This window comes from Periophthalmus magnuspinnatus, chromosome 5 (assembly GCF_009829125.3).
Source record: "Periophthalmus magnuspinnatus isolate fPerMag1 chromosome 5, fPerMag1.2.pri, whole genome shotgun sequence".
Taxonomy (NCBI): domain Eukaryota; kingdom Metazoa; phylum Chordata; class Actinopteri; order Gobiiformes; family Gobiidae; genus Periophthalmus; species Periophthalmus magnuspinnatus.
Window position 1 is genome coordinate 29,784,999 of NC_047130.1, and position 20,019 is coordinate 29,805,017.

At 39.6% G+C, this 20,019-nt stretch overlaps 1 protein-coding gene across 3 annotated transcripts in view; it reads left to right on the plus strand.

Annotated features, from left to right (window-relative positions):
• The window catches only part of cdh4 (cadherin 4, type 1, R-cadherin (retinal)), a 341,227-nt gene that overhangs the window by 120,123 nt on the left and 201,085 nt on the right, over window positions 1-20,019 (plus strand). For all 3 annotated transcript variants that reach the window (XM_055221814.1, XM_033966767.2, XM_055221815.1), the window contains exon 3: window positions 13,709-13,732. In XM_055221814.1, coding sequence (XP_055077789.1) covers window positions 13,709-13,732 — 24 coding nt within the window. The remainder of the gene's footprint in view (window positions 1-13,708; window positions 13,733-20,019) is intronic.

Consider the following 20,019-nt stretch of genomic DNA (forward strand, 5'->3'; position numbering starts at 1 on the left):
TGTTACGACCCAGCTCCCAGCTCGTGTGGGGAAGGGAAGTAACAAAAAAGAAAACCAAGATGGAAAAATTGGTAAAATAAGAGGTAATTTAATTAACAGGAATGTAAGGGTGAACTAAACAAAGAGGAACTAAACAGACATAAACAAAGGCACCTTGCAAGGGATTAAACCAAGGAAACAAAAGTAACTAAACACGAATTTTACACTAACAAAAAAAAAAAAAGGCTTGAAAACGGTCCTCCAATTATGGCCCAGGGATCCGGCGGACATGTTTAAGGGGAAAAAGAAGACACACGATACACAAAATGTATAATTACAAACACCAAAAATGAACTTAAGGCCATAACAGTAACCAAGGTCGTAGTGAATACTGAAGTCAGGATTATTAACATTTTTATAACGTGCAGCACAAACTTACCTGGTTCTCACGTCGCTTTCAGTTTACAGAATGAACTTCCTGTATTCCGGTCCATGTGTGCAGCTGTTATCTCTAATAGACCGTGTGTTTGTGTACACACTTTTATCCCTGAAGCTGGTGACTGTATCCCTGCGTCACACCACACTGTTGAGTGTACGATTACTGCATCCACCAGGGCCCTATTACCACCAAATGTTAATGTGCCATGTCATTGTATTTCCATCCAGTCACTTTAGTGCAACAATTAATCAAAATAAACATAAAGCATATGACAATAAGGCTTTTCTATTTGCCACTAATCAGACAACTCATTAGGCAGTAATGAGGCGGCGCTGCCTGGCTCACGTTGCGTTTGGGGGACGTTGGGTATACAGAGGGGTACGAGTGTGTACTTGTATGTGTGCAGTAGTCGTACTCCTGTAGTCCCATTCCAATTATGACAGAGCCTCACCCGGGAAGAGGCCCACTTAACCGGCATTCCCGTTATGCATAATTTATTGTGTTTGTAAATACACGTTTGCACTCTGATTAATAGTTTTCTCGACATACTCATTTGTTCCATTTGATTAGTCTCTTAAATGCATTATTTATTGGCTAAAAATGCTCCACGGTTGTGCATCAGCGTGAGAGCGGTACAGTTTGGCATGTGCTTCGACTGAAACGCTTGACGGTTTTTGCACATGGGAGGATGTCTGTAACACATTTTGAATAGTGAGGATGAATCTGTGAGAAGAATGGCTCCTCCGTCCAATCGTTTGTGTATATTATTGCCGTGTTTATCTGTTTAAAGTCATATAAAGACGGCCTACACTTTTGCTACTCTTACGGCTATTATTTGAAACTGAAAAAAAGGAAAAAAAAACAAACTGGAAAAACAAAAAAAAAAAAGGAAAAACTCAAAAAAAGGAAAAAACCCAAAAAACAAACAAACAAGCAAAAAAACTGGAAAACTTAAAAAAAGAAAAAATAATAATAAAAAAAAACATTAAAAAAGCTGGAAAAACAAAAAAACAAAAAAAAAACAAAAAAAACAACAACTGGAAAAACAAAAAAGAAAAACTCAAAAAACAAAAACAAAAAACAAACCCTGGAAAAAAAAAAAAAAAAAACTAAAAATAAAAAAATGGAAAAACTAACAAAACCACCTCATTATTCTATGGAAACAGATATAAATAAATATAGGTAGATATGTTTACAGCATTTCCGTTATGCATAATTTACCGAGAAATTATGCCAACTTATAAACATTAGACTGAAACAACCATCTCATCATCTTTACACCAGAACATATCAGGGCTCCAAGGATTTATAAATTCATCATAAAATGGACAATACGACAAAAAAGCTTCACTTTCCACTTCTCCAACTCACAGAAACCACAGTCTTTCTTCTTCAGCGGCTTAAGGAAACCTCACACTTTTTTTTAAAATAATTCGTCCCGTGTCCTGGACGTAGGGCCTTTTGCTCTCACAACGACGAGTGCATGAGCGAAGCAAAGCACAAAACAAAATAATACCTTGTCTCCTGTCTCCAAATCGCTTTTTTTTTGGTTCTGCTTCCTGTGGCAAATGGTTGTTCGTGTTTACGTGAACTTTATTATCAAACATAATCAATTATAAAACAATGTAGATCAAATATTTTAGAGGCTATAGTAATAATAGTCTACATAGTTTTCTTCTGTGAACAAATGACCCCTAACCTGCAACAATATAAGTAGATTTTTTTCCAGCTTTTCCGACCCGTTTTTAAAAAGTATATGTGTGTGTTTGTGTGAATGGAGCGTTTTCGAGTGCTCAGATTAGACAATTTTGGATTAGCCTTAACGAAACCAGCGTGAATGATCCAAATACAACTCCAGGTCTGTATTTGATTAGGGGACGACATTAAAACATTGTTAATAGGTTTAAAAAAAGGCCATTTTGCATTAATATATTAAGAGATACAAAATGAAACCCACTATGCTCTGCAGTTATATTTTTTTGACATTTTTTTCGTCGTTGTTGCAGATGTTTCGTTGGTCTCGTGTTTAAAAGGTCCAGATCTTGTGAACACTGGAATACGTTTGACCTATTTTGGCTTTTGGAAGAATGGCTTTTTTGGCTTCAATAGCTTAGACATCCTCGAAAACAACAACCTGGAGTAGAGTTAGGAATCCGACTCTGTAGCTTCTCCATCCTGGAACAGTTTCTCGATATCCTCCAAAAATTGCTGCAATTTAAAGATAGTTTCTTCTTGAGTCTCTCCAAAATGTCCTCCGCTTCTGTTGTCGATCCATCGCTTGGTAGATCTTTCTGAATTTTGCAGGCGTCAACTTCAAACGCTCCAACTTAAACAAAACTGCACAAGGACCAACATTTTAATTTAAAAACTGAGGTGAGAGCGCAGACCGGTGTGATCCATAAAACCAAGAGCAATTTATTATAGTTTGCGACGATAAAAGGATTAGAAGGACTACAAATCTAAAAAACCTAAAGTTGAAATGCTCACTTTACAAAATCAGTCCAGTGTCCACGTCTGCAGTGACCTGGGCAAAGGCGTTATGTGTCTCTTTGTCCTGCGGGGGCGTCTCTTCTCCGCTGGGGCTCTGTTCCTTTCCACAGTGTCCAAGAGCCGTTGCCATCAGGGCAGTAACACTCGACGCAAACACCCCCAAAGGCCCTCCTCACATGAGCACCAGCGCTACAACCAGCTCTCCCTCTGCTGGAGCTGAGTCTGTGCTGTTCTGAACACGTTATTGCCGTGTTGCCAGATCCTCAAAAACAAATTATCGTAGGGTAGATGGTTCAGCTAAAATATGTTGAGTTCCACGTCCTCTGAAAACTTTATTTATGTGTACGGTGAGGCCTAGTGCATACATTATTTTCCGAAATGTGTTACGAAATTTGACCCAAAACTCCATTGCTTTATCCTAATCAAAAAAGTCAATGAGTGTTTCCATGGTGATGCACAAAGTGCCCATGTTATCCTAATGGGGGTGATCCCAAAATTTACCATTCATGAGAAAAATATTCTCTTCAATCTCTTTGATCGAGATGACAAGACTCTTCTTGTCATCTCGATCAAAAAAGTCAATGACACCCATGTTGTTTTTTCGATGGTGTTGCCATAGTGAGGCGCGAAAGAGCCCATGTTATTCAAATGGGAAAATTTCCAAATTTTACATTTCAAAGTAATTTAACAAGTTATTAGCTTCATTGAAGAACGTGAAATTTGGCACAGTGACTCTTCAGGTCCCTGTCAAAAAAGGTTTTGGGGGGCAAAATTTGTATTTTGCACAGTGTTGCCATGGCAATACCTCAAAAACCCATGTTATTCTATTTTCGTGCATCACTGTTTCCATGTTTCCAGTGTCTATTGACTTTGTTTAGTGACATGTACAGCCCAAAACCATAATCACACAGACACAAGTGGCACATTAGCGCCACCTTTAGGGAGTATAGGGTCGACTGAGTGCGAAGCATGGCCCACGAGCGCCGTTCGATGCTGCTTGTGGCTTTAATTCAAAGTTGTATTCATATTATTATTATTTTGCATTTCTAAGCTGTTCTAAAATCAATATTGCAGTTTACAATGAACTTTATATAATGTAAAGATCCATGTATGTTTAATATATACTCACTCAAAGTACTTATTTTTACCACCAACACTATTTAACTGAAGACTGCTGGAAAACATGGTACAGTTCTTCAGATAAGCCAGGATGTGGGTTGGGAGTACCCATGTGGGAGTACCCAGCTGGAGGGTTGTTTTAGTTGAATGCAGTGACTGGAGTAGTGGCTGTGTGGTTGCATGTTGTTTGCGTCGTCCTATATCAACCTCCCAAACAGCATTAGCACAATTAGCACTGCACTTTTTCCATGTCAGGGTCAAAATAATCACTTAGATTTTTGTGTGCCATAATTTGCATATTAATGTGGCACAGAATGTATGCCTACGGCTGCCCTCGCTACTCATGTCGAAATAGTTTTTACACAAGAACATAATACAGTGTTCTTAGAAAAACAAAGAAACAAAGAAATGTACTCGAGCTGCAACGGAAAAACTGTAAGTGATCATATTGTGAAGGTTTTTGAATTATTTTAAATTTTTGTCAGGTTTTCATTAGTCTATGTGGTACCCTAGGATAGAAAACCCGGTTGGTGTAGTGTGGTATGAAGTTTTGGCAACGTTTTAGGTAAAAAAAAAAAAGCTTAATTACCCTTAAAAACGCATGAAGATATGATTCATAATGAGCAACACTTTAATAAGAAGGAGTCAGGATTAGTTACCAAACCCAGATCATTCTTAAAAAATATATTTGTTTACCTAAGATTTGTACTTTATAGATTTAAGTAATACATAATAAAACAAATGCGTGTTTTGTGGTAATAAAAATAGCATATAATATATCTTAACCCAACAGACACGTACATTTATAAATCTTAGGGCCGCGCAGAAATGATACGCTGTGTTTGTGAGTTTTTATTATTTATTACACTCAGCTCACTTTCCTTTTTAGAATCTATTCAGAATATTTCTTTGCCTCTGATGGAAATGACTAAGTGTGACCTTTTGAGCAAGTTTTAATATGTGGGAGTGTGCATGAGCGTGGCTTTGATTCTTTCACTTGGAGCAGACAGCTTTAGAAAGTCAAACTGATTAAGAACAAATGAAATGAATGCTGTAGTGGAATCTGTGTTACGTCTCCATAAGGTCACTTGTTCTTCCATTTGAGTCAACATTTTACAAGTCTGTGTAAAGTGAAAAACATTATTTTTACCCTGTGGATCAATTAGTCGACTACGTGGCAAAGGGTTCTCCAAACTATGAAGCTCTATGATCTAACCTCTAGCTCTACTCTATGATCTAACCTTTTCTTCGTTCACGAGAAACAACTGCGAAAACAACTATTTATACAGAAAACTAGCGCATAGTGTAGTGTATTTATATGTGAAAGGCTAATTAAACCTGGAGAGAATGAGTTTTCTTTGGTAGAAGACCTTGCGGTGAAGGGCGTGGCCAGTTAGAGGATCACCTCGAGTCTGGACGATGGAGGTAGTCGAGGTGAGGCCAAGGAGAATAAAGCAGGGGTCGCCAACCTTTTTTCACACCAAGGACTGGACTAATGTAGGTTTTATTTGCACGGACCGGCCTTCTACGTATGGCAAAAATAAGTTAAGAGCATAAAACATATGACTCACCAGACCGCTGAATCTTTGCGATGAGGTGGTCCCATCGAGGAGTAATGGGAGACAAGGACGTCCAGTCTGCTTCGTAGTTTTGTCTTGGTTGCGTCACTGCAGAAAAACCCGCTTCGCACAGACAGGATGTTGGAAATGGTAGTACGGTTTTCAGTGGGCAGGATATTCTGTCTTAATTTTCATCCAGAAAGACCACCGTCATTTGAGATCTCCAACTGCTGATCCTCTCGTTGCTCGATTTGCCCGTTTACTCACAAATGGGTCGCGCGGTTCTGTCATAAAATTGTGTCGTCTAATAAACTGCATGTTTGAAATGTGTAACTGAACTGAAAAACAGGAAATGGGGGTGCAGGTGAAAGGTCAAAAGCTCAGCAACCTGAACTGAAAGATAAGAAAAGTCATGTCTGTGTGGGGACGAAAAAGAGTGTTGTTCTCCTGATAAGCATGTTGTGAAAACTGCTGAGTTGGGTCAATTTGTCTAAATAAAAGGCTGCTGTGAGAAAAGGGAGTCGGAGAAGGCATTTGGAGACAGGACTGCGAAGTTCTTTGTCCGTGCTCTCTCTCCTCGGATCAGAGTAGATGAAAGTCTAATACTTGTCCTGAGTCTTTTTGGGTAAACAGCGCATCGAGAGCAGAGTTTTCTTGACAGGTTCATCATTCGCATGCAGTTCTGGGTTCTTTTCTTCATTATATATCTACAGAGAAGCTTATTAGCGCGTCATGAGGGAAGGGCGAAAGTTATGTCGGAGAAGATGCGGTCGCTGATAAATTATTTACTGTTTTTGTGTGGCCCGGTAATGGACCTCAACCAACAGAACGGGAACCAGTGGAGTAGAGGAATGATGAGATGATGAGACGCCAAAGAAGTGCTGGGAAAGAGGTGGGTCACTGTACAAACGGAGGCGGTTGTGCATCTGCAAAGTGGGTTTAATTTAGATGAACTGAGCGTTGATTGGACGAAGAGGAGGTGCGGCATGAGGCTGAGATTCTAGAGATTGTAAAGCGAAATGTGTGGCCAGTGTCAGAAAGTTTGGTCTCAGTCCCAGGTCATGGGTCTTGCGACAGGACAATGACCCAAAACACATCTACAAACACCCAAGAATGGATAAGAGGAAAACACTGGACTGTTCTAAAGTGGCTTTCTGTCATAACGTCTGACAGGAGGGACCAAAAAGATAGAACTCAGGGAAAGGTTTAACAGTGTTTATTTACGTGAGTGCAAGTGCAAAAGTGATGGTAGATCAATCAGTGAGTCAGGAGCGGGGTGTTTGCCGTGGTCCAGAGACAGACACGGGACTGACGATACCGGTAAAGAAGAGCTGAGCGAGTCCAGGGAGCAGGATCTGGTGAGGACCAAAAGTATCCAGTTAGCTGAGTCAAAAAGCGAAAAAAAAAAAACATGAACTGAGCCAAGCAGAGAGTACCACAGAGATACACGGACGAACAAGTGTCAGGTCCTGGCTCCTCTTATCCTCCCCAGGTGCAGCTGATTGTGGATTAGCTCCAGGTATGTGCGGGAGGAGCCAAGATCTCCGCCCCAGCTCCAGGCTCGGACACAGAATGGAGGAAAAAGACCAAAAAAAAGGCAGGACAGACAGGGATCGTGACACCTTCTATGAGCCCTGACCTAAATCCTATTAAGCATCTTTGGAAGGAGCTGGTGTCTGGAAAAGGCACCTTCAAACCTGAGACAACTGGAGGAGTTTGCGCATGAGGAGTGGGACAAAATACCTGCTGAGAGGTGCAGAAGTCTCATTGACAGTTGCAGGAATCGTTTGATTGCAGTGATTGCCTCAAAAGGTTGTACAACAAAATATTAAGTTCATTTTTGTCCATGAGTTTAATTTTTTTTATAATTCTGTTGAAGCACGGTTGAAAAGCAATGCCTGACTTTCATTCGTTAAACTTCATAGAATTTTTATTTATTACTACTTTTGTCAGATTAAAGTTATTTCTGTGAGTTTTTCTTTCATTAACCGACGGATACCAACAATTTTATCCACGTGTTTACGTCTTCAACTCAAGATTCACTTCTAAATGCTCATCTTTCCTGCTGTTATTCCATATAAATCCAACTGCAACCCCAAAAGTGCGACTGCTCTTTTGGTGACTGTATTATTAGAGTTCTCGCACAGTTCCAGATCTTTATGCATCAATATAAGCAATGTTTGTAATAACAATGCAAATGTGGATATAATTGGATACGTGTGCGTTAAGATGAAGAGGGAATAGAGAGGCACATATAGTTGGAATATTAAAAAAAAACATTAAAAAATAATATCCTCTTTATTTATACGGCACATTTTATAAACAAGACAGTTTCCAAAGTGCTGCACATATAAAGATAACATAAAAAATGAAAGGTATTAAAAAACAATAGAGGATTTAAGTGCTCGGTTTAACCTCGACAGTCTTAAAACATTAAAATCAGTGAAATAAAAGCGCATCGTTTATGGATTATGGAGTATAGTTTATCAATAAGACGATTGTCGAAGTGTAAAAAAGTATAAATCTGTAAGTTTAGTCAATGTAAAAACATAAAGTTAAATACATTTATTTCTAAAATTAGGAAAACTGTCTTCCTTGAGCGAATAGATGGGGTCACTCATTGGCCATCTGCCCCAGAGTAACAGAACAGTCTCTGGAAGAAGGTTATGTGAAGGGCTAGTGTCATAAAATATTACCAGACTATACTTCTCTTTACTTCATTTTTTATATTCTTATAAGAACCATGGCCCAAGGTTATGTCATGAATAACAGCGCTGTTGAGTATGAGACTTATTGCTCACAATAGATGGTCAAACCTGAAAAGACACCAAATATAACAAAAAGTCTGTGTAGATTTTTACCCGATAACTTGACTCTTAACGAGTAGTGTCATTGTGTCCTTGGGCAAGACGCACGAGTCACCTTTGAGCTGAACGGGGCACGTGACAATAGTTTTACGCGTGTGGTGTTACAGTGTTTGGAATAATCTGTGAATAAACCATCAGAGTTTGAGTCAATCAGAGCGAGTCTGGTCTTTGTTGTTGCTTCTAAACAGAGATGGTGGAGGATACAGTGAGATAAATATAAAATCCCCAAACACAAGGTCACTGATGTGTTGTGTTTGAATCACAGCGAGTGTTGCTCATGTGTGATCTAACTCCCAACATGAGGCTCCGTTACAGGCCAAAAAGAACAAAGCTCACATCTGTCACTGCACTGGCTCACAGCTACTTCACAACCATTTCTATTTCACATCTGTGGAGCCAGCATCTATATAGAACAATATCAGTTTCATAACAGACAAACGTATGTACAGAAGTTAATGTGACCTTATTCTTTAGCGTTATTACCTCTGGGTCAATCCATTAAACGAGGTGTTATGCAGGAGCTCATCTTGATCTGTGTTTGAATATTGGTCCACAGACACGTTCTCTTCTCTTTCCCTAATATATACCTTGTAATTCGTTCTTTCTCTTTGTTTTTTTTTACTCTTTATTTGTCAGAGACCTTGTACAAATTAATTAATCTTACAAAAGAAGATGATTTGTGTCAGATTTAGCTACTGCTGCTTTCCATCTGCAGTCCCTGGATTCACTAATGTAAACTGTCTGGTCAAAAAAAAGGTCTCACACTCACTAATATTTGGTTGTTCCACCTTTAGCTTCATTTGCATTCGCTGTGGCATTGTTTTGATTTGGCTTCTGCAACGTCACAAGATTTATTTCCATCCAGTGTTGCATTCATTCTTCACCTGTTGCATTGATGATGGTCGAGTCTAACGCTGCACGAAGCTTCTCCAGCACATCCCAAAGATTCTCAATGGGGTTAAGGTCTGGACTCTGTGGTGGACAATCCATGAGTGAAAATTATGTCTCATGCTCCTGAACCGCTCTTTCACAATTTGAGCCCGATGAATCTTGGCATTGTCATCTTGGAATATGCCCGTGCCATCAGGGGAAAAAAAATCCATTGATCGAATAACCTGGTCATTCAGTATATTCAGGTGTCAGCTGACCTCATTCTGCTGAACCTAGAGCGGACCAACTGCAGCAACACCAATGTATTTGCTTAGTTAAATCCTGGTGGTGACTTTGTTTTTAGCCAGGCAGTGTAGAAATATAACCCACACTGTACAAGAGCAAAAAATAAATAAATAAATAAATAAATTAAAAAATAAATAAATATATATATATATATATATATATATATATATATATATATATATATATATATATATATATATATATATATATATATATATATATATATATATATATATATATATATATATATATATAAACAAAAAAACATTAAAATAATAAATAAATAAGGCCAGGCAGTGTAGAAATATAACATGCACTGTACAAGAGCAAAACAAAAAAAAAATAAATAAATAAACCAAATAATATATATATATTAAAAATAAGTAAATAAAGAAAGAAACAAAGAAACAAAAATTAAATAAGGCCAGGCAGTGTATAAACTTTAATAATTACATTAACAACATTCTACAGCCCATTTCCTCAAAAATATTCCATAAATGTTCTTATTTTTTAGCAATAAAAGTATAAACAAACATGAATCCATTTCTAAATATTTACAACCTCAAAGTAGCCTATACGATCTTAATTACATCAGTGCTATACCATTATCACAGGCCGAGCCAACCTGTTAAAGAGGCTGTGGACAAACTGCCAACATTTCACTAATGCCGACTGCAGTTACTTGTTCAGCTATGTGTGATGGTCCGTGTGTGCCAGTCTGTTTTAGCCTGCTCTTCGGGAGGCTAGAGGGCCAACTGAAGAGACAAGGAAACTCAGCACCGCTCTGCACCATATGCCAAATATGTGAGTCTGCCAATATGTGCGGGTGTTGGATTAGGAGCTCGGGTGGAGGGGGGGGGGGGGGACTGGCAAGAGCGAGCTGGGCTGATTTCTTGACAGAGGGAGATGAATAATTGAACATGAACGAAGATGCGAGTTCTGACGGCTTTAAGGCAGTCACCCAGTTCTGTTATGATGAGGAGTCAGATGCAACAAAAATCAAATGGATTTCGAAAAAGTTCAGAAAGACACAAAAACAATGAGCGCTTCTGTGCAGTTTGATCTCATATCAAAGCGCGAGAGCAAACATTGATCTCACAAATTGATGTTGCAGTGTGGCATAATTTCGAAGCAGTAAATGCAGATTAGAAGGAGGGAAAAGCACATTTAGCACCTTCCGAAACTACTCAAACGCATTTATGGTAATAGTTTGGGGTAGTCACTACTTTGAAATCACTTTGCTGTGAAATAGTGCTGCTCTACCAACTGACCCATGGTAAAGAGTGTAACAGGGGACATTTATTCAAAAAGCAGCGCATGCATTTTAGATTCATGGTTAAATAATTCAGCGCAGCATCTTCCACTAAATGCAGCATCAGATCAGGCGTACAAGTGCTTCATGACTTCTGTGCAAACGCTCCATTATTTCAAAGTGGACCTTTAAGTGTTTTTTTGGTTCTATAGCTTCTACCAAGAGATTTTCTTCCGGATGAACGCTCCCTGAGACAAATGACACAGTTCTACACAAAATTTATGAGCTTTTAATCATGTTTCGTCAGCGTTATAGAGTTATAGAGTTATATTTGGATTGATTTGTGTCTCCATTTGAGGCCTGTGTGCGCAGAAGATGAAAGCTTTGTTTTTTGTTTTATTACTTTATTCTTAAACCTTATGTACAATACTGTGTGTTACAACATTGAGGTGCAACACATGCTTATTTTAAGACGTCTACACTGGAACCTGCTTGATAAGAGGTGTTTTAATGCATCTTTTCAGTGACTCCAAGCATCTTTTTTAGTGACGTATTCTACCGTCATGCAAACAGCTAACAGTATATCCATTTATGACCTTGTACGGACAGTATGTACAATGAGTTAAGTCCTTCTATAGGTACTTCTTTTCTTGGGGTATAAGTACTGGACGGCTCCTTTTTAAACTCACCTTCTGTTCCTTTCTGTTTTCACCTTCCCTTTAACCCCGACTACGTCTCTTTACCCAATTATTCCGGGTTTTTAATGAAGGTCATACGAATTAAAAAATGTCAACCATACATTTCAAAATAAAAGCGTAAATCAAAAAATACGTTGTTTACAGTAAAATGCAGTTACGACCTTCAAATTTTCTTGCTGTGAGGAGCGTTACTTAGTACAAAATGTGCTTAAAATAGCTAGTAATTATTGTTAAGGTCCAAAAGTGTAACAATCAGTTGTAAAAGTAAAGATATAGCAAAAGTAAAACCGCTAAACGAGACCAGATTCTTTATTTGCGCTCGCTCTGACTGTCGTATATGCACTTCCCACTTTCAAAATAAGCAGTGCATTTTGCTTGTGTTGTGCTGCGGTTTGTGCTTGAGGACGAGGCAAGGGCAGACGCACTGGGGGGCTGGAGTTAAGAGGGTCCGCACTGTTGTCACTCCAGTGCTGTGTCAAGGTCTTCGCAAACACCACCCCCCTCGTGTGCGCTGATGGGCATATGTAACACCAAACACAACCCAGAGCATTGTGCTATATGCAGACAACCTGCTTTGGGAAGATAATGATAAATTTCACCGCTTCAGGCAATGACAAGAAGAATAAAGGAGAAGACGTATCGTGTAGTGGTTAAATGATGGGGCCTGGGTAATTGACAAAGATAAATGCAGAGGCTGTGGCGGAGTTGCGACGGAAAATATAGTCCATACATAGCTCTGTGTTATGTCGGTGTCACGGCCGGTTATTCAAAGTGACTTTCCCTTCAATTGACGCTTTTTCACTTTGTTCATGTGTTAAATTGTTTCTTCTGTGAGTAGGTGGTCCATTGATGCAAATTTACCTTCGGAAAAGTGTGTAATTTTAATGGTATTGCATTAGAAAGGAAAACACAGAAGAACTCTGTACCTTTTACTGTCTCAAAAACACAACTAGTTTTTAGCAGTTTGCAGTGATCCAAAAGGTATTCCTCACTTAATGCATTCCCAGCATCCTAATTATTCATCTTAGTGAGTTTATAAGTGCTGGAGTTTTGCCGTGACACTAAAGCTAACAACAACTAGCTCCTCCCTTGTGACCGAGCTCCTCATCCTATCTCTAACGAAGCGTCCAGCCACCGTGGGGAAGAAATTTTGACATCTTTTTGACCGCTTGTATCCACGATCTCATCCTTTCGGTCCTTACCCAAAGCTCGTGATCATAGGTGAGGGTGGGAACATAGATTACCCGGTAAATCGAGAGCTTTGCCTTTACGACTCAGCTCCGATACAGCGACAACACTGCAGACGCTCAAACTGTCAGTCTCACGCTCCATCCTTCCCTCATTCGTGAACAAGACCCTGAGATATTTGAACTCCTCCACTCTCACTCTCAGATTCAGCCCACAGAGTACAGTACAGTGCAATAAGTTTGATTGAGTGCAATATTTAATACAGTGCAATATTTAATGTAGTGCAATATTTAATGTAGTGCAATATTTAACATAGTGAAATATTTATCACAGTGCAATAGCTAATACAGTGCAATACTTGATCAAGTGCAGTATGTGACTCTGCAGTATTTACTTGTCAATGTTGTTTGACTGAAAGTTGTAGTCTGGGGTGTTTAAATGTTTTAATGTCTGGCACTAGTTATTTTAGTTACACTGTGTTGTAAGTGTCCCATGTCTGTCCGTATTGGAGGGTGAGTTGTTTTTAATCTCGCTGTGCATGTGTATGTTGTTGTACATGTGTATAGTGACAATAAATGCATTCTATTCTATTCTATTCAGAGGGTTTCTTAGGGGTCAGGTGTGCAGAGGACGGGGCAGGACGGGTGTCTCGGCGACCCAGTCCACAAACACAGCGTCTTTCTGATTATCGGACAGTAAAATGCATTCTAATGAGATGCAGACAGCTCAAGAGCAGCTTATACAATGTATCAGTGCTGAGACAAGACAAACTGCTTAAAAACAATCAATTACAATGTCTTTAACCCACATGGATGACCTTAACGTGCACGAGGGGAAGAACATACTTGAAAGTTTCTGTTTAAGTATGCATTTGTTTTACTGAAGAAACATTGTTGTAATTATTCTAATCACTGTTTTCCTTTATTCTTTGTCTTTGTCAGATACCGCCCTGTCCAGCCAGCGGGGTGAGTATACCACAAACACTCAGTCTGTCTTTGTTGGTACCGAGCCATCTGCGGTGGACTGTGCCAACCGCAGCCACGCTTTGTTTGTCTCAATGTGGAAGAAACCATTCTCAGATGTGGGTCTCAGCGGGGGGAGACCAGAGAATCACAAACATCATTTGCATCACCAGGAAGCTATTTTCCTCCCCATCACATTGCATAACACAACAAATGTTGAGACAAAGGCGGGGAAAACATCAAGAGAGTGCAATTACCAGAGCATCATTCCTACGCCCATGTGGCCAATCAGGATCTGAATTTAGCCCATTTTCCCAGTATGGCCTACTTAGTCAATTTACCCCCTTTTGACTGCAATCGTTTTCAATAAGACGCTGGTGCGGAGTCGAAACGGAGCAGAGATGGATTTCCCACCAAGCTTTACATTGTATTTCTATTTTTATTGTGACTCTCGCTCCCTCTGCAGCGCTCCGGTTAATGGCGTCCTACGTGCGCGCAGTCGTTTAATCACTTCATCAAACAAACCTGACGCGCTAAGACGAGGTGTGCGCATGTGTATTTTCAAATTCCATTGGTGAGAATGAACATTGGCGGCGGAGCGTTCTGGTTATTCTGAAGGCCAAGATATGAAGTGGTTTATTGTGTACGACTCGTTTATTCGGCAGACAGTGAAACGCAGCAGCGAGAGAGATATTCAGGTTTTGTTTGAATTAGCAAAAGGCATAAAAGAGCATTTATATTTACATAAAATAACTCACTGCAACTCTATCATCACTCATGTTGTCACTTTACAGAATCTGACACTAAATATTGCGATATTTTCAAGCCTTAACGTGAAGTAAATTGTCAAATCTGTCACTAAACTGCACTGAACTCATCATATTTTCATGTTTCCTGCTCAATTAACTATTATTATTTCTAAATATTTCATTATCTATGCAACAAACAGCATCTAATAACGATTCTTTAAACAAATCCGCCTTTGGATTGAGTACGTAAACTATAATTTATCAGTCGCGTTGTATTTGTCCTGCGTTGTTTTGTATTCCTGCTGTAGACGTAACGCTCCCATAGCTCTTTGCTCGATTGGAAACTTACCTTAGGAGGTTGCAAAAGGCTTTACTGTTCTCTTTGTCCAAAGTTGGGTATGACTCACTTTGGAGATTCGGAGAGAAAAGTTTATTTGATGAAAGGGAAACAAGGGTAAGTGCTGAGGTAAACTAATAACAGTGTTCTCCCTCAGATGTGACGTGAAGGTGGAATTAGAGGGTTAATCTCTAGTTTTCGTAAGTATTTTTAAGGATACATGTGCGACTCCAAAGTTATAATGCTGAAACAAAACACTCGTCAAAGATTTGTATTCCGTCTGGGTGTTATCCTTGATTTTGACCTCAGCTCTGCCTTTACCAGCGTTTGGTTCACACATTAAAGTCCTCTTCACTTCTCTCTGCTCCCACACAATGAGTTTAGTCACAAAGTACCGTATTCCACAATGCAGACTGAAGCTGAAGCATGTACAGGAGCTCCAATGTGCCGGCACGAGGTCCGACACACATAGTTCCATGTTTTATGATAAGACTTGAGTGAAATCTGCTGATGATACTAAAACTGTGGATGATTGGGGTAAACAAAGTGTAATGTTCACAAAATAAATGCATAGCCGTCCAAAAACACACCACTCAATTAAAAAGGATGATAAGACGAGGTGTTCTGGGCATGTCCCACTGGGAGGACGCCCCGGGAAAGACCTAGGACACGCTGGAGGGACGATGTTTCTTGACTGGCCTGGGAACAGCTTGGCGTCCCACTGGAGGAGCTGGAGGACGTGTCTGGACAACAAAGTGAAAGAGGTTTTATTTTTTGATGTGTTTTGATGAAGTGGTGTTGATTTAGTGCAGTCCATGTCTGTTTTAGTGGAAACTGAAGACAATCAGCTGTGTGTGCATGTGTTTTTTTCTGTAACTAGATATAAATTCATATTGTTTTTGCGCGTTCTCATTGTCCACGGTGATCGGTAGCCTCTGTGCCTCTGTAGCCTGTGTGTATGAGCCTAATAAGGCCCTTTGCCAGGTCCCGGCTGCAGTGGGAGGTGTCCTGCAGGCTTCTCCGTGTGCAGGGGCTTCTGCTGCATCTTCTGCGCTCTAATTGGCTGTACCTGAGGCAGGAGTCAAGGTGTGATTGCGATAAGAGAAACCGCTGTGCTTGGCTGGTTTTAGTGCCCTTATCCTATAATCTGTGGATTGATTATGGTTTTTCTGCCAGCCGTGCAAATTGTTGGGGCCCATCAGCGGCACTAGAAGCACCTCCAGTCTTCTTCAGGCTGCAGTGTAATCTCTGTGTAGCACGGAGCTGCAGCACTCCACTGGCTCTGGGAGAGAAGTGCGCCTCTCTACTCAAGTGTGGAGGATTTTATGCAGCCAGATCATGCGGTGAGCCACATGAGGAATATGATTGTATGGGACACGTAGAGCAAGACTGTTCACGAGCTGCAACGTCTCAGTCTTTGAAAAACCCTGAGAGTTGTCCTCTTTCAAAAATAAAAGTATAAATATAATATACACCTTGTGATTTAAGTTAAAATACAATACAATTTATCAGAATCAGAATCCTTTTATTGCCATCGTTTGTAAACCCAGTTCACAAACTAGGAACTTACTTCGGTGATAAAGTGCAACATAAAACACAAAAAATAAATACAAATACAAATAAGGGCATGCACGAAGTTCAAAAATATATTTATGGTTGGTATTGTATTGTTTATTGTCCCATAGAGAAATTTGTCCTCTACATCTGACCCAACCTGTCGTTATTGTGCAAAAAAAGGTAATATTGAGCAATAACGTTGGGTCTTTTGGAGAAAAATACACCATATAAAATAATAAAACTCCTGAATACGTCACCGCACAGATGTCACTGAGGCTATAACATTAGTGACGTCACACGTGTTTGACCTCGTGTCTAAAAAAGTGCAGGTTTAAAGTCAAACCTCATTCAATTTGAACCCAAACTCTCTCTGATGGTTCTGCGTGTTTGCGTCGTATTGGCAGAACAGCCACTTTTACCTGTTCCCTTTTGGTGTGAGCGCAGCAAGGCTAAAGGAGCAGCTAATGGTCCGCGAAATGTCCCCAGTGCTACAGTAACAACACAGGCTAATGGAGCACAGCACTGGTGATACAACACAGAGACAGAGGACCCTGACAACGGCTGACCCCTATTTAGGAACAAACAGCCAAACTTCACATCATCGGCTTTTACTGCTACGAATATCAGCACCAATCGAACTTCATTTGTTAATATTATGCATATTATAATCGCAGCTAATGGCGTCTAAAAGAGAACAGAAGGCGAGTAACGCATTGTCGTTTAATTTAACATTTAGTATTACTGTAAATTTCGGACTATAAGCCGCTACTTTTTTCCCACACTTTGAACCCTGTGGCTCATTTAAAGATTTTTACTGCCTAACGGCCACTGGGGGGCGCTCTAACAGTAAATGCAAAAGTGAGACATGGGGAAAGATTATGAACTGAACTGCTCTTCAGACACAGTTTAAAAAAAAAAGAAAAAAAAAAGTGTTTCCTAAATTAAAACTAAAAAAACCTTCTGTGTACCATCTTTCTGTGTAAATATCACATGTTACAACACAAAAACCTGCGGCTTATATTTAGGTGCGGCTTATATATGTACAAAATTGATTTTCTTTTCAAATTTAGCTGGTGCGGCTTATATTCAGGTGCGCTCTATAGTCCGAAATTTACGGTAGTATGGATATGCTTTTACAGGGCTGTTTGTTTGAACTAACACAAACCTATAGAATGAGCAGTTTTATTAATACAGCAAGGAGCTAATTAAAAGCCTGAGGAAGTTGTCAGTTTGAGTGTTTGACTTCGAATTGCTTTGCAGTTAAGTAACAAATGTAAAACTGGAGCACTTGTTTTCCCGCGTTACATTTTTAGCTGCGTCTTGTAGGTTTTCAATTCAGTGAAAAAGATGAAACCAGACTGATACGCTCTTCTGCATTAATTTAAGCCACAAGTGTCCAAACTTTTTTACCGAGGGCTACGTCTTGAAACATATTCGAAGCGGAGCACCACAAAACGGTGGTCAGTGCTTTGATTTCAGATGGGTGCGTTTGATAAACTTTTGACGCCACCGCTGTACCTTTTAATGAAGCTTGGAGCATTAATTTTAGGTTTGTTACACAACGAAATGTGATGTTATTGAGGGTATAGTGGTAGAAATACAGTGGTCCCTCGTTTATCGCGGGGTTACGTAAAAAAAAATAACCCACAATAGTCGAAATCTGCAATAGACAGCTTTATTTTTGCAGTTATTCTATATGTTTTTTGCTGTAAAACTCCTCACCACACACTTTATACACTTTTCTCACACAGGCATTAACATTTTCTCAATTTCTCTCTTGTTTAGTTAATTAATAGTGACTCACGTGGATGTCACAGTTCCTCTGACCGCGCCTCTTCGTCCTGGCACCGCTCAGCTGTAGTGTCGATCAAACATTTATTTAAATTTCTGTACAGGAGAAACGGCACGGACAGCGGTTTACAGTCCCTTAGCCAATCAGGACGCAGAACACGATGCAGGTTCATATGGTGTAAAAAAAACAAGTAAAATTGCACTAAAATCCGCGGGACAGCGATATAGAGAGGGACAACTGTGCTTAAATTGCTGGAAGAATGTCTGTATGATCAGTTGGGCCAGTTCAGCAGAAGGTCTAATATTTTTATTATTATTATTATTATTAATTTGTTTTTTCCTTTTTATTATTATTATTATTATTATATATATATATATTTTTTTCCTTCTTTCTTCCCATCTATATTCTCTATACCTTCCTTTCTCACTTACGAATAACTAATACTAGCACTCTCCTCTTCCATCTTTACCTTACCCCCTTCCAAAATCACGGAAATATCACACACACGGTTTCACACACACACAAACACACAGACACAACACAGACTTGTCACATACAATTATAAATAGCTGTTACGTTCACAAACCATGTTACGTCTTGTATGTCTTATCTCCTCTTGTCACTATTCTATATGTGTAGTCACTATGTTTGTATGTCTAAAAAATAAAAAAGAAGGTCTGAGGGCCAATAAAAATAGTTTGAGGGACGCATTTGGCCCTGGGACCATAGTTTGGACACACCTGATTTAAACATTCAGTAAATATTGGAGTAAATATTTGCGTTTCTATATGGACCCAGATAATTCATATACTGTATTTTCGCGCTTTTATCCACAGATGTTGCACGTGACAGAAACAACAGACACGTGAGAGTCGCCGCCGATGACGTCACAGTAAAAACGACCATAATAAATCATCTTTGGTTATATCCGTGCGTGAAAAAGGAAGCAAAATTCCTTCAGATTGACTTTAACAAGTAGTAATTACTAACAGCTTGATTTAATGGAAGACAAAATCACCAGGAATAACTCGATCTGCGTGTGTTCATTAAGAAGATGAGTGCTATTATTTATTTTACAAAAGTACAAAAATATACAGAAATAGCGTGGAATTTGGATCAGTCTGTGTATGTTTTTCCTTGCCTGTAAAAACGTGCTGAAGCATGGGGGCCCTTCTGGCTCTCTCCCCCCGCAGTACCAATTAAAGCTGTTTTTCTGCCACCAATCTCGTACTGATGAAAACAGCCACTAAGAGCTCTTGAAGTGTAGTCGCCCAGGACCTGTACGGCAGATGGTTTGTGCGCGGATATGTGCCGAGACGGATCACTGCAAGAAACAAACAAACAGTAAAAGAAATTTGAGAAAGTCTCCAACCACCATCTTAGCTTTTTTGCTTCACCGTTTTCTTTAAAATGGCTGTCAAACTTGCAGCAGAATGTAAAAAGATCTTATGTTCTCTTGAGGATTTCCAAACTACGGAGACAGCTCAAATATTTCATGCATAGAAAAAAGCGCCGAGGGTCTTGTGATCGTAGCAGTTCTCCCAAATGAATAGAAACACACAGCTTTCTTTTGTCTACAAAGGCCTGGGCGTCAAAGAGTCAAGCCGCCACGGAGGAAGGAATAATAGCCAAGAATGTACGCCGGAATGCCCCAGTGGATTACATTTCTGAATCAATGTATTTTAAGAGAGAAACACTTTATGATGTACATGAAAGTGGTCAGAACACTGGTTGAAGACAGTGGATCCAACAAATGAGCATCGACGATACAGTGGTCTCCACGGGTCACTCAGAGATCACTTCTTCTGTACATATCTGTCTCAAAAAGTGGAAATCCGATAACGATGAGATTTGA